Here is a 15,012-nt window from a genome sequence, read left to right as displayed (position 1 = left end):
GGTTCAGTTTATAAGGCTTCAGTTACATAGTTACATAGTTAGTCAGGTTAAAAAGAGACACAAGTCCATCGAATTCAACCTATAGAGTTATAATAGAAGAGGGGGAAAAAAAGGAAATAAAAACCTTCAACAGAAAGCTATACCCACAGTTACCCACTGTTGATCCAGAGGAAGGCAGAAAATTGATTTAGGATTGAGGGTTTTATGGTTTAAGGCTTTCATTTAGGGGACGTTAACCATCAATGGTCAACCATCAACCATGAATTCATAACTACCTTTTAAAGTAAGGCCCACATGGAAGGGCTTTACACAGTACAAAAACAAAAGTTTCCCAGCATACTCACCAGCCAGGCTGCAAAAAGAGACATTTTTAGTTTAGGCGGCTTTAGTTAGGAGGGCTTACAGGGTCGAGAGGTTTAGTTTAGGGGACTTTATGTGTCAGTGGCTTTGGCTTACCAGGTTAGCTGTTTTAAATTCTGGGGGCTGTAGAAAGGAGGAATTAGGGTCAGGGGCTTTAGATAGAAATGGATTGGGTCAGGGCATTAGTTTAGGAGACTTAAAGTGTTGACATATTTCACTTAGGAGGCTTAAAAGTCTGGGGTTTAATGAGGTTTAAAGGAGAACTATGGTTCAGTTTAAATGAGGTTTAAAGGAGAACTATGTGGTTAGGGCTTTTCCCCATAGTTCTCCTAAGGGTAACGGGACACAAACTAGCGTCCTTCCGTCACCCAAAGCTCAGTATACCGCGAGCCACAGCTCGCGGTATACTGAGACGCCACATCCTGAATGGATCCCGACAATTATGTCTGGATACACCCAGCTGCGTGAGTGACAGCTGGCTCTGCCTATCTAGAGGCAGAGCCAACTGTACCCGCCCCCTCCCCCTGTCAGTTCCGCCAGTCAGCGCTGGAGGATCGGACAGGTGAGGGGGGAATCCCTGTAGGGAGCCGTGAGTCATGGCTCTCTGCAAGGACAGGATCGAGAAGTGAGAAAGCGGCGGTATGTGTTCGCTCACTTCCTGATCTACTGAGCCGACCTGTGACAGTTTCATAGTCACAGGTTGGCTAGAACTATGAGGCTGAGTGAAAATCACTCACCTCATAGTTCTCCTTTAAGGTTTGGGAATTAGGTAAAGGACACTTTAGGGAGTTGGAGGCTTAAAGTGTATCTAAACCCAAGAGAAAAATAATATATTTCCGTTCATTTACAAAATACCTTGTAATTTTCTCAAAGAATACAAGGCAATGTGATTCAGTCCCAGAATGCCTTGAGGGAACTTACTAAAACTGGAGTGGGCAGAATCAGAATCTGGATCAGCTGTTCATAGTCAGCTTCTCTCTTTCTAAAAGTGGTATTAAAGTCTTCATTTTCTTTTACATATATCTACTACTAGCAAGCTGTAGATATATGCCCCAACATTGAAAAAGTGGCCAAATATATAATAACTTACCTGTGTGCTGCTCGCTCCTGGCTGCAGAACACATCTTCCCGTGCAGGAGGATGTGTGTGGGCGCATGCGCACGTGATATCACCGGAGGGGAGAGCAGGAGTGACACAGTGTAAGAGCATGCACGCAGGACAGACTCCGTCGGACACAGATGACATAGGAGTCTGCGATCAGAGAGCGGCACTAACGCTAGGGGGACTGTTGAAAACTAGTGGAAGGAAGATGTTCGCATTAAGAGGCATCACTTAAGGTAAATCCACACGGGCACTCCGATCAGATCCGCCTTTCATTTTTTCAGGTGGACCCGATCGGATGCTCAATGTTAGTCTATGGGCAGCTGGGTCTAAACGGACAGATGTCTGTTTACACCCGGTTACCCTGAACTCAAATGGAAAGAAAAATGGAACATTGTTCTGTATCGCTGGACCTGTTTACATCCAACTCCCCATAGACCAATATGGGATTCTGCAGTCTTAGTTTTTTCGCAAGATAGAGGAAAAAACTGGAAAGACATGGATGTCACAGCGGTGACATCGGCTCTGTACTGTGAAAGGGGTCTAACTAAACAAGCAGAAGAGAGAAGCTGATTGGTTACTATCACAGTTGCAGCAGACTACTGTTTTAGTAAATACCCCCAGTGTGTTCTTTAGAGAAACATACAAGCAGGGGATTGTATCAAAGCAGGAAAAGACAGAATCTGGAGCAGTTGCCCATAGTAATCAATCAGCTTCTATGTTTTACCTTCAAAGCTTAACTGAACAAACTGAAGAGAGAAACTGAAGAGGTTGCTGTGGGCAACTGCTCCAGATATTATAAATTCTCCTCAAGACATTGTGTGAAAGGGGAAGTAGCGAGGAGGGGGTGCTTGAATCACATCCTTCATGCTTAGGCTGACCATAACGGGACAGTACAGTTATTTCTTAATTTTTTCCCCCATCCCATCGTTTCTTTTAAAAAATCAATTTTGCCCCGTTTACCTTCTTAGGAGTGCGCTCTGCGTCTGTGGCCTCCTTAATGAGACCGGCCAGCCTCATTGATACAATTGTTAAGACGACCGCAACTGCAGTCTCATTAAGGAGGCGCACTCCTAAGAAGTCTCTGCCTGCGCTCATTCTTCCTCCGAGGCAGCACTGACTGGGAGGAAGTTACGTACCCTGTTTCCCCGAAAATAAGACCTACCCCGAAAATAAGACCTATTACTATTTTTTGGGAGTTGCTAAAATATAAGACCTACCCCGAAAATAAGACCTAGTTGTGACCATTCCCAGGGCCGGTGGTGGCATAAGAGGGAACTTGAAGAGCTGCGGGAGACAATCAGCGGTGCCAACGAAGCCAGCGTTAGAGGAAACGAGGTGGCATCAGAGGTAGCAGAGCCGCATAAGCCGGTGCCTCCTCCTGCCACAGGCGGAGTGATACCAAATGCACTCCGCCTGTGAGGAATCGATAGTGAAAGCGCGCTTCGCTCATTCTGGCCAGCGATTGGTTAGCAAATTGCTCTTGGAATGGTACGGCACCGCTGATTGCCCTGATGACCCTATTTTTGTACATGAATAAGTGTGGATTGTTGTACATTAAAAAAAAATAAAAAAAATAAGACCTACCCTGAAAATAAGACATAGTGTGTTTTTTTGAGCCAGAAAAAATATAAGACAGTGAGTGTCTTATTTTCGGGGAAACACGGTATAAGCGCAGAGTGCTCCTCAGACTGACACAATGGAAGGATATGAGGCCGTATAGGAAGGGGGAAAGGTGCAGAGAGAATGCACTGCATTGTATGAGTTCTCTCACTGAAGAATAATTGTTGAGATGTGCATTTGGATTTGGACAAACTGCCAAATCAACGAATTCCTGTCATCTAGTTCATCTGAATTACTATATACCCAAATATACAAATTACTATATATTCGGGCATATAGTAATTTGTTGTATAGACACCCCCATCTTGGTACATCTGGCTTTACGTTAGAAGACACACCACCCTCTTGGGTGCACCAAAATGGCGGCACCCATTGTTTCTATGGACGCATTCGGGCGTATAAGGTGTCCTTCTTTCTCATCTCAGTAAGTTGAGAGGTATACACAAGTGTTGTGTATCTTAAATAACCCTATGATGAAAGGCATACTGCAGCTTCTAATCCTGACCTTCTGGAAATGCTACTTGCTTAGTTGTTATGCTGAATCAATGATCCAGAACAAGTATCAGATCAGGAAAGTCAGACAAAAGCTAGAGGGTCATATCTGTGTTCTTGATGTGGGTTAGGAAGCAGGTGGTTCAACATGCCAGTCACCATTTGCAGGAGACATGAGCCATGTGTATCACAAGATAGGCTTAATGTCTGCTTCTCTTTGATTGTTAACCAGAAGGATGACGTCATCAAGCTTACCCCGCAATGTGGGCGGGACCGGGTTCCTCTGTTTTTCGCTCTGCCCTTTGGCAAGAATCCAATTGGCTGTCACAGACAAAGTCATGAAGCCGCGTCAGCCATCTTTTATCCGTGCAGTCCATTACATTGGTTGAAGTATAACTTAAAACGCGAAAACGACGAGGTAGAACTGCAACCGCCTGGCCAAAAACAACATGCCTCGACGACGCCTGAAAAAAAGCTTTGGAAGGAGTAGCTCGAAAACTGCTTTGTTTTGCCCACAGTAAAAATGCCCGCTCTGTCAATCACGTGATATAGGTCTAACCGGCTAGTAGAGAGTGATGATTATGGCAACAGGAGTGGAGAAAGAGAGAAGATTGTGACCAGTCGCCGAGCCTTCGTCCAATCACTAAGCGCCAGCTAGGCTCCGCCCAGAGAGCCCGGCTGTGAAGGAGCAATATGGCGGCGCTGTGTGTGGGATCGCTGAGAGGTGACGCTTATAGAGGTTAGGGAAGGAAGCGTTTCCATAGACAGCCCGGCATCTGAAGAGGAGAGAGAGTCCACCACATCTTGTGACCGGCCGGTAAGTGTGTGTTGGTAACTAGGGACCGGTTTTTTGAGAGAGCGATACCGGGTTAATTGTGACAGGCCCTGTGGGGTGGTCTCTGGGGGGAGCCCTGTGGGGTGGTCTCTGGGGGGAGCCCTGTGGGGTGGTCTCTGGGGGGAGCCCTGTGTGGTGGTCTCTGGGGAGATCCCTGTAGCACAGTCTGTCACTGGCAGATTGTGGCCAGTCATTTAGTTTGTTTCGCAATGTTAGAATCTGCTGACAGTTCCTGGAGTTCTTCCTCCTCATTTGATGGCTGAGCCAAACAGCTTCACCACATACATGTTATCAAATAAAGAGGTAAAAGAAGTACAATCCAGCAATCAGGTTCTTTCTATTTCACTGCTTTAAAAATGGCAGCTAATCCCTGGCATACTATTTAGGCCCCACTTACACCTCTGATTAAAGGATAATTAAAGCCGCCATTTGTTTTGCATATATCTACTGCTAGCAAGCAGTAGATATATGCAAAAAGTGTTAAAAAAAACTTTGAAAAGGGTTACTACTTACCTGTGTCTTCCCCGCACGCTCCCGTCTGAAAATGTGAAAATTTTGGGGCGGGCGCATGCGCAGATCAAATTTTCGGGCGGGACGCGAGGAGAGACACAAGGTAAGTCTATGGACGCGTGCACAGGTAGTGCCAGCAAGCTCAGAGGGGTCAGCGCTGAGCCGGAGACCCGCTGGAGGGACAGATGAAAAGGACAAGAAAGATCGGATTAAGAGACATCATTTAAGGTAAGTGCTGACATTAACATTGGGGGGAGGGAAAAACATTTTTGACTTTAATGTCACTTTAAGGCTATGTGTGAATTTGGGTGGCAAGAACCTGTGGATTCCTGTGGCTGGAATCATAGGCGCATGTAAATGACCAGACTGTACAAAATAATGACAGGCTGATGGCGACCATTGTTGTTCAGATGTAATCAAACTTCCACCAATCACCTGCAGTTGGGGACAGATGATCATCGCTAGACGCAGTCTGTCGGTAGCCATGGATGATCGTGCGTCCCTAACTGCAGGTAAACGATAGATGTCTGTTTACATCCAAAGAGCCTCAAACAGCTGCAGTGGCCATCAGCCTTTTGTATAGGTTGAGCAGCAGCCGCTATTTACAGCCTGTCATTCAGGCTACAGCCATCTGCAGATTCTTGCCACTAAAATTTGCATGTAGACCTAATCGCTGGTGTAAGGGGGAATTAAAGCCGAACTCTGGGCAAAATGATTCTTAACCCTTGCAGTGGGGCTACCTCCACATTGCAAGAGTCAACTTCTCATTTATGTTTAGTTGCTAAAATAAAAAATATACTCACGTAATCCTCAGAGCTGGCTGGCTTTTGAACCGGTCCCCAGAGCCTCTGTCCCCCTCCGCTACAGCGGTCTAAAGTCGTGCGTTTTTACAGCGATTCGCCGTTAAAAAAAACGCGCCTTTGCGATGGCTACTTGGCTGTATCCCAATGGAAACGCGCGACCAAAACGCCCCAAAGAAGTACATGTACTTCTTTGGGCGTAGGCAGTTTTGTAGCGTGTTCAGATGGGCTGAAATACGCCCAGGTGTGAACCATACCCATAGGAAACAATGGTATTTTGGTGTTTGAGCGTTTTGCAGAGCGTTTGAACGTGCTACAAAACGCCCAGGTGTGAACCAGGCCTAAGTGAGTATAACATCTTTTTTCTTTTTTTACCCTAGAAAAAATGAGCACTTAACCCTTGCAGTGTGTTTTGGCAAGCAGGCTTGTGTGAACAAGCTCCAAGGGTAAGGCTCCGCTCACACATTAGCGCGCCAAACAAAATACATTTAAAGTCCAAGCACGATATTTCGGGCAGGATCCCCGCTTATTTTAAAATTTGCACATTTTTGTGCCATGTGGGAAACACCATGTGCGAATGGAGCCAGAGAGAGTAATTCTTCCCTTACGCCTGGCTCCTGTTGGCTTCCTCCATCTGTGTGACCAGTCCTGCAAAGCATCCAAGGCACAGTCCATGGCTGCGGTCACATCTGCCTCCTTCACATACATTATTAGTCTCGCATTGTACATGATGACACCAAGGGACTGTTGACAGCCAGAAAAGAGGAGAGTTCCCAAGCGAGGGTTAAGGTAAGTAATGGTTCTTTTATTTAACCCTTGCGTTGCCGGGGTTTTTTTTTTTTCTCTCCTCCAGGGAGTTGTGCATTAAATAACGTAAACACTAGAGTGCTAGTGTGAATGTAGTCTAGACCCGTGGCTCTCAACTGGTGGGTCGTGACACCATGTTCAGTGGGTCGTCATGTGCCTTCCACTTTGCTAAGGGAGAGGCTCCTCAGTCTCCCCCTAGTGTAGCACTGTCAGTTCTCACACCAAGCAACCATTCAAAATATGCTGCCCATCGCCTAATGTCCGCTTGAGGTGGGATGGGCTGGAGCTATGGCCGCAAGGGAGCTCCATCCAAACTTGCATTGCTTACAGCTCCTTCGTGTACCCTGTAGAGGTCCTTGAACGGAGTGACGTCCCTTTCTGGTTCACAACACCTCTACAGGGTGCGCAAGATAGCTGTACAAGCAATGTACATATGGATGGAGCACCTACACTGGACCACAGGATGAGGATCCACTCCAGTTCTCCTAAGGTAGGGAGACTGGGTGGATCTTAAAAAAAGAAAAAAAACATTTACAATTTTTTTTTTTTTTTTGGAGTGTGTGAGAGATTGTCTGTGGTTGTGCATGTGTGTTTTTGAGGGCCCGTTCACACTAGTACAATGCATTATCACAGAGTCCTGTGCGAATAATACGCTGTATCATGCAATCACACCTACCACACGTTCTGGTGTGGGAGGTGCGTCACATTGCCATTGATTTGAATGGAACCCCAAACGCACCTCCCACCCACTGTTCGATTGCCCACACTGGAACACGCACTACTGCGACTTGGGTCACGACTTGATGACCAATTTCAAATGTGGGTCCTAAAGTTACACAGTTTGAGAACCACTGGTCTAGAGTGTTTTTGGTGTGAAATGTTTCATCATTTTAGGTGTCTGTCCTTGTTCATGTACATAAGGGTCTTGCTGTCTGACGGATGCTTTCATGGTTTTAGGCTATACAAGTCCTCACCTTACATATTTAAAGAGTTGCTCAGTGTGAGCATTGTGCAGACTTACCAAAATGCTCTGAACACTACAAATGATGTATGATAAATGTTACTGAATTAATCCATTAACATGGATTCTGCAGAAGAGGCTATACCAAAAAAAAAGTTTATTATGTGTTAACTTTAACCGCTTGAAGACTGAGGTTTCCCGTCCCCAAGCGGTATATAGAATAGTTGATTATTTGGTTGGATCCCCCAGCTTTCTCCTCCACGCTGGGAGGAGGGCACATAGGTCTAGGCATGGTCTCCTCTAGACCTCTGCTGGTATTCTGTGGTATCTGGCACAAAGCCGTCAGTAGCGGATCCTTTAAGTCCTGTGTGTTGTGAGGGGGGGCCTCTATGGATCGGACTTATTTTTCCAGCACATCACAGATGCTCGATTTTGGCCAAGTCAGCATCTCAAACATCTTGTGTCCCTCAAACCATTCTTGAAGTGTAGCTGAGCACATTATCCTGCTGAAAGAGACCACTGCCATCAGACCACATGATCTATGGAAAAAATATAATATATACCCTTTTAAATATATGAATAAAAGTTGATACTAACTTTTTTGGAACTCGTATCATTGCAGCACCTGAAAAGTCCAATTATTGATTTGCTTGAAATTATCAGCTTCTAATTCTTTAACAATAACACTTCACCTTTTAGTACAAATGGTAATGTGCCATTGGTAGAAAGTAGCTACAGCCAGACACCTGGAGGAGGTATCAAGGTGGCGAATACAAAACACTCAAAAGGTTACACCGCTCCTCCACAGCAAACAAGTGGTGGAAAACCAAGTGCTCACCGGCTGGAGCCTGTCCTCACTTTCACGTTAGCTGCCGTCAAAACAATAAAACATCCGGCCGCACGCCATGTGTCGCTAGAAACCTCAATTTAATTAAAATCACAGTTACACAAAGTCTTGACTCGGGTCCACCACCTCTAATGTGTTTCGCCCAATCCTGGGCTTAATCGTACCCCAGGATTTGGTGAAACGCGTCCTCTTTAAGCTATCACATAGGGGGGCTAACATGCCCCCACGCAGAAAATAAAGTGTTTAGACCTCAGTTTTAATAGCCATTTTATTTCAATTTCAGATGTGGAAGTAGTTATCTGGAGTCAGAATGGACAAGATTTTGGAAGGCTTGGTGACTTCCAACCATCCCCTGAACCTGAAGAAAGTTATTGTTAAAAAGGTTGTTGAGTCTGCTGAAAACTCTATCAACGAGGAGCAATGCAAAGCTATGTTCAGTCTCACCACTCGCTTAATACTGGAAGGAGAGGACTATTTTCAAAAGCAAGTCGGGCACCAGGTTTTGGAAGCCTATGCAAGATATCACCGCGCTGAGTTTGAAAACTTTTTCAATAGAAACTTCGTTCTGACCCTCTTGCAAGAAGGCTATATATCTTTAGACCGGAAAGATGTAGCTATTATTGACTATATTCATAGTGGGCTCAAGTTGATTATGAGCTGCCCATCTGTTTTAGACATATTTGCTGTTTTGCAAGTAGAAGTATTGAGACTGGTATGTGAAAGACCGGAACCATTGTTATCGGCTAAGTTAAGTGAACTACTCAGTGACTTTGTGCAATGTGTGCCCAAAGGGAAAATGTCCATTGCCTTTTGCCAACAGCTTGTTAGGACAATTGGACATTTTCAGTGTATCTCTACATCGGAAAAGGAGTTAAGGGAGTATGTTTCTCAAGTTACCAAAGTTAGTGGTTTGCTGCAAAATATCTGGAAAGCTGAGCCATGCACTTTACTCCCATCTTTGCAAGAAGTGTTTGCAATTATTTCTTCCACAGGTAAGTGTTCACATGTTTCCTAAATGTTATACTATTCACAGAGCTGGACAAATCCTAGAAACCGTGTAGCCAGTTCACCAAAACAAAAAATGTTTTGATGACTTTCATTGGTAGCACATGTTCCGATATTTCCTAGACTGAGCAGATGAATATCTAAATTTAGATATCTAAATATCTAAATCGAAAGACAGACAAAATACACATTAATGCAACTCTTGGGGTATATTGGGAGAGTAAAATATATTCTTCCCAATACTTAGAGCCCACATGGGACACTGCAGCTGTCACACACCAGCTCTATATACTGAGAGGTGAGCGATCATGTAACCGCTGATCGCTCAGCTTGCAGTGTTCTCCCGGCAGAGAGCAATGACTGCCGTCATCGTTCCACTATATGTTCCTCCAGTGCTAATTGGAGGGACTGATGGGAGGGGGCGTGCACAGCTGGCTCTATAGAGTCAGAGCCAGCTGTCGATCAGGCAGCTGGGTGGATCCTGACAGTGTAGTCGGGAGCCTTCCTGGCTGTGGCATGGCTCAGAATATAGCAGGTAGTAGCCCGCTGTATGCTGACTTTGGATCACAGGAGTACATTGGTAAAAATAATTGTTTGGCTTTACTCTTTTAATGAATACATTATTAAATGTATTTTTTTTTTTAAATGCAAGCAGTGTAGGTACCTGGATTTGATTTGGTATACGCCTCTTGGAGTGTCCTGTACAGCAGAGCTTAGACTGAGATAAGAAGCAGCACAAGGAGCCATTCAATTATGCTGCAGTGCTTCTGTTCTAATAAGAAACATGCTGATAGGAGAGCGCACAGAGTGACAGAGATATTGGCTCATCAGTCTCCTGCTCCTCTTTTCACAGGCCAGGGGAGGAAGACGACCTGTAAGTGTTACTTTAAGAACTCCAGGGAATTTTTTTTTAATTAACCCTTGCAGTGGGGCTAACCCCGCACTGCAAGGATTAAGTGCTCGTTTGTGTGTAGGTTAAAAAAAAAAAGTTGTTCTCGCCCAAAGCTCAGAGCCAGCTTGCTCCTAGACCAGTCCTGTGAGTGTCTCTCTCCCTCCTCTGCAGCGTCCTAAGGTCCCGCAAATCATCACGTTCTATACACTGTGTATAGACGTGAGGATGCTGAGGAAGATTCCAATGTGGAGGAGGAGGAGACAGACTGGAGGGAGCGTTGTGACAGCTGGCCAGCTCAGAGCTTCGGATGAGTATATCTTTGTTATTTTTGTCCCTAGACACAAACGAGCATTTCACCCTCGCACTGCAGGGGTAGCCACACAGCAAGGGGTAGCCACACAGCAAACTGGTCGTTCCAGTTTGACATTTGTTCAAGGCTAATTGTTCATAGCAAAGCAGCTTCCATATTTCTTCCCTACCAAGTTCCCCTTGAAGGAGAACTGCACCTTTAAGTACAGTTGTCCTTTTTATTTATAGCCCCACCACCAAGTGCAGCCCTCCTGTTAAACTACCTACCCATCTTCCTGTTCCAGCAATCTTCACTCTTTGGTGCTCCCAGCCTTTGCAACAAAAATGTCCCCACAGGGCCCTCTTGCTGGACAGCTGATGGCAACCATGAGTATGCTGCATCCATAGGAATTAATAAGACCGTGGTGCACATGTGAACCAAGAAGACTAGTGAGGACATTTTTGTTTTAAAGGTTGTGTGGCACCAGGAAGGGCCACACAGTAGGGATTGCTAGAATGGAGAGGAAAGTCAATATTTTACTAGAAAGGCTGCACTACGGGGGGGATTGAAGGACTGTAAGAATTATACTAAAGGTACAGTTGTCCTTAAGTGTTCTGGTGATATCCGTAAACTAAACTGTTAGAGCCAGGAGCAGCGTGCTTGTCTAAACGTTGCCGACAGGAGGCTCTCTGTTATATTAATTTTTTCTGTGTTGGAAGACGACAAAGATGTCTTTATCAGACATAAGAGAGGAGGTTTGATCTGAATTCATGAAATGAATTAAGGTTTTGGATTCAATGCTTTAAATATGTTGGTGCAATCTAATCATATATATGGCTAAAAAAATATCCAACGTCATTATTGTGTTTCAGATGCTTCATTTGAACCATCTGTTGCTCTGGCAAGCCTTGTGCAGCACATTCCCTTACAGATGATTACTGTTCTCATCAGAAGTTTGACCACGGATCCCAATGTGAAAGATGCAAGCATGACTCAGGCTCTCTGCAGGTATATTATGCCATGCTGATTACAAACTACCATTTTCTCTTAGCTTGTGCTTCTTGTAGGCAAAGGCAAACACTGTTATGAAATCCTAACTGTATTTCCATGTAGGGCTGCAACGAATGATTAATGTCATCGCTTAGTTGGGCCATAATTTTTTTCGATTAATCAGATCAAAAACATTTAATAAATGCCATGCTTAATTTAAAATAATATACATAAATGCAGTTTTACAAACAAAGTTTACTTCAGAATAAAACTGCATGCATACATTTTTTGCAATTGCGCTGCACTGAACGCACGGCAGCACGGTGCCGTGCATTCCAGTGCAGACAATAACACCGTGGGTTGGACGCACGTTTGGGGTGCCATTGAAATGAATGGCACCTGCCGCAGCAAAATTTATCAGGCCCGAAACTGAAGATGACTTTTTTTTCCCACCGTAATATAATTGTTTTTTTTTTTTAACCTCTTGCCGTCCGCCCGTTAAAAGGACGGACGGCAGACTCGCAACCGCGGGTTGCCGTCGCTAGACGGCATTTTTTTCCTGCGCGCACAGGCAGGAAAGACCCGCTCGTTACTTTGTCTCTTTACCCGACGTGACCCCGTCTTTTATATTTTACCAAAAAATTTGGTAATAATAAATGTTTTAGAATTTTTAATATATGGGGAACTGTTTTTTTTTGTAGTTTTTCCTTAATAAATACCACCAAAAGAAAGCTCTATCTGTCCCCAAAAAAGGGTATAAAATTCATTTCAGTACAGCGTTGCATGACGGAATAAATGTCAGTCAAAGTACCGCAGCGCTGAATACTGAAAAATGGCCTGGATGGGAAGGGGGTTTAACACCCCAGATGTCAACTGGTTAATAATTGCATTGTAAGCACATGGTGCTTGAATAGCTTCAGCCCGGGAATGACAGCTGCCAGTGGCAAGATTCCGCAGACGACTGCTGAATGTAAATACAGCAGGTAGTGGGCTGGTGCAATGGCCAGTCTGCTTTTGGCCATTTCAAATTGCAATACCCCATAGCAGGCTGGCTATTGCACCCACCCACTGTTTGATGTGCCCTCCTCCCAGCGTGGAGGAAAGAACTAGGGGATCCAACCAACTAATCAATAATGAGAATAGTTGAGAACTATTCTCATTATTGATTAGTTGGTTGCAGCCCTAGAGGGGGTAATTCCATTTTCCCAAGATCACCTGGGAAAGTGTAGTTACCTAATGTTAAGCAGGGGGCTGTGGGAAGTCATGTTTACTTTAATTAACCCTGTCTGTACTGTGCTGGCAGATCTCATTATCAATTGTAAACTAGATTTGAACACGGTCTGTCCTGACAAAGGGTTAAAGCCTTCAAGGCATTGTGTGTTAATAAGAGAAAGCTCAGTCTGGCACTATAGGTTCACTTTTCAGACTGCTCAGAGTAGACTGGAATCTACACGAAGGTCTTCACCAAAGAACAAATGCTAACAACGGTAAGAAATATATATATTTCAAAATCATTTTTAGGTGTGCTGTGTAAATAGGAACATATAAGAAAAATATAGTGGGGTTTTCTTTCATTTAATTGCAAAAGTGGAACAACACTTGATGTAGACATTGCCTAATGGTGACTACACACACTGAAACATGTGACTCATTACTCTTCCTACCAATTGACTGGTGGCGCTGTCACTTTAGGAAGGGGAGAGAGTCCTCACCCCTGTGTTAGTGACAAATCGCAAAATGAAGCTTGCATAGCCTACACATTTACATTCTATTCACACTTAAGCGTGAACGTTTCCAGGCAGTGTTGAACCTTCCTAGTAATGCTAGTTAATAGGAGGAAACGGTAATGGTTTCCCAAAAATTTGTGCATCTGCCTTTTAAAAGAGGCTCATGTTTTTTTTTTTTCAAGCTACACTTATGTGTGAACAGGAACCATTGAAAATAATTGGAATCTTCATGTTGAGTGTTACGTGCTTCGGGAAACGTGATAAAATGCTGAGGTGTAAATGGGGCCAAAAGATGGCAATGACAGCACTCATGTTTCATTTCTTAAAGCTTCACCTTATGGCTGGGTTCACACCTGGGCGTACGGAATATGCGCGTTTCGTGCTGCACCATTTTACCGCGAAAAGAAACGTGTGACAAACGCGCGTTTACGGGGGCTATCCGGCTGTATCCTAATGGATACGTGCGGAAAATACACCCCAAAGAAGCTCCTGTACTTCTTTCAGCATAGGGCGTTTTGCAGCGCGCTGAAATACGCCCAGGTGGGAACCATGCCCATAGGCAATTGTTGGTTTTCACATGTTGAGCGTTTTTGCAGCACGTAGGAACGCGCTGTAAAACGCCCAGGTGTGAATCAGGCCTAAAGGGAACACTTGTGGAAGGTTTTCTTCATGTTAATCCTTATAGCAGCTTAATAAACCTAAAAATGTCTCTGGTTGCTATACTCATCTCCTGTGGTGCCCCCACCGACTTGCTGCACCGCTCCTCTTCCAGGTTGATTGATGTTCAAGGCATCATATGTTTGTAATTTTGGACTTTTAGCTGCATCCATCTATTACTCCCAGTTTAAATTGTTTGCTACCGGTAGTTCCGAGTTGCCACAATTGTAGCGGAAATCCATTTTTTTCAACTGATGAACTGGCTTTAGAGTGATTTTGTTGCTTTGTACTAGTTTCACGGCCCGTTCACACATTTGTTGCTTTGTCTTGCTCCGGATCAAGGTAGGTCACCGCAAGGACACATGTTTTGTTTTTTATTTGTCGCATTCACACCACAACTCGGTGGGCGGTTTTGCTGCGATAAAATGCAAGCATGCTGCATTTTATCCCAGCGCACTATATGCCACTACGGATTGCTGCAGCGCAGAAACCTGAATGGAGTGTGCGCATATTACAATAAAATTGCTAGGAGTATGGCCAGTATTAGACTTTTTCCCATCCTGAATGCCCTGCGTACTACACAATTGTCATCTGGCAAAATAGCAGGTATCAGATGTGTGTCCTGGGACATGCTTTATATATGGGTTGCTTGGACCATTATAAGGTTAGGGGGAGTAACCTATTTTCTTGTATATTCTGGCCTTTTTTTTTACCCTGTTGAGGGTAAATTTGGGCATAATTCACTTGGGGATTGATCTACATGATATTTTATAGGATGTTGGCTATTCACGGTCTGTATAGCAGTGGTTGAATGCTAGATAACCGTGTTTACTTCACAGGACTGGCTCATTAGTATATCTATCATTAGACAAAACATCTAATTCCAGTTATTGAATCTCTTGTGGCTAGAGAATCTCAGTGCAGAGAACATGATGTCCCTTCTCTTTCAGGATGATTGACTGGCTTTCCTGGCCTCTAGCACAGCATGTGGAGACATGGGTGATTTCTCTGCTGAAGGGACTGGCAGCAGTCCAGAAATTTACTATTCTAATTGATGTCACTTTGCTCAAAATCGAACTGGTATGTAAGTTAATATTTCTACTAAATGATTTCAGA

The 15,012-nt window shown here is 44.4% G+C and overlaps 1 protein-coding gene across 1 annotated transcript in view; it reads left to right on the top strand.

Annotated features, from left to right (window-relative positions):
- Positions 1-3,798: 3,798 nt before the first annotated feature.
- Positions 3,799-15,012, top strand: part of USP38 (ubiquitin specific peptidase 38) — a 32,562-nt gene continuing 21,348 nt past the window's right edge. The window contains exons 1-4 of the mRNA XM_018552989.1: positions 3,799-4,393; positions 8,620-9,328; positions 11,395-11,530; positions 14,847-14,976. Coding sequence (XP_018408491.1) covers positions 8,647-9,328; positions 11,395-11,530; positions 14,847-14,976 — 948 coding nt within the window. The 5' untranslated portion in view covers positions 3,799-4,393; positions 8,620-8,646. The remainder of the gene's footprint in view (positions 4,394-8,619; positions 9,329-11,394; positions 11,531-14,846; positions 14,977-15,012) is intronic.

The sequence above is a fragment of the Nanorana parkeri genome, unplaced genomic scaffold (genome assembly GCF_000935625.1).
Source record: "Nanorana parkeri isolate BGI_ZX_2015 unplaced genomic scaffold, ASM93562v1 scaffold104, whole genome shotgun sequence".
Taxonomy (NCBI): Eukaryota; Metazoa; Chordata; class Amphibia; order Anura; family Dicroglossidae; genus Nanorana; species Nanorana parkeri.
The sequence above is the reverse complement of the archived record's forward strand: the minus strand, read 5'-3'. Positions and strand labels throughout refer to the sequence as shown.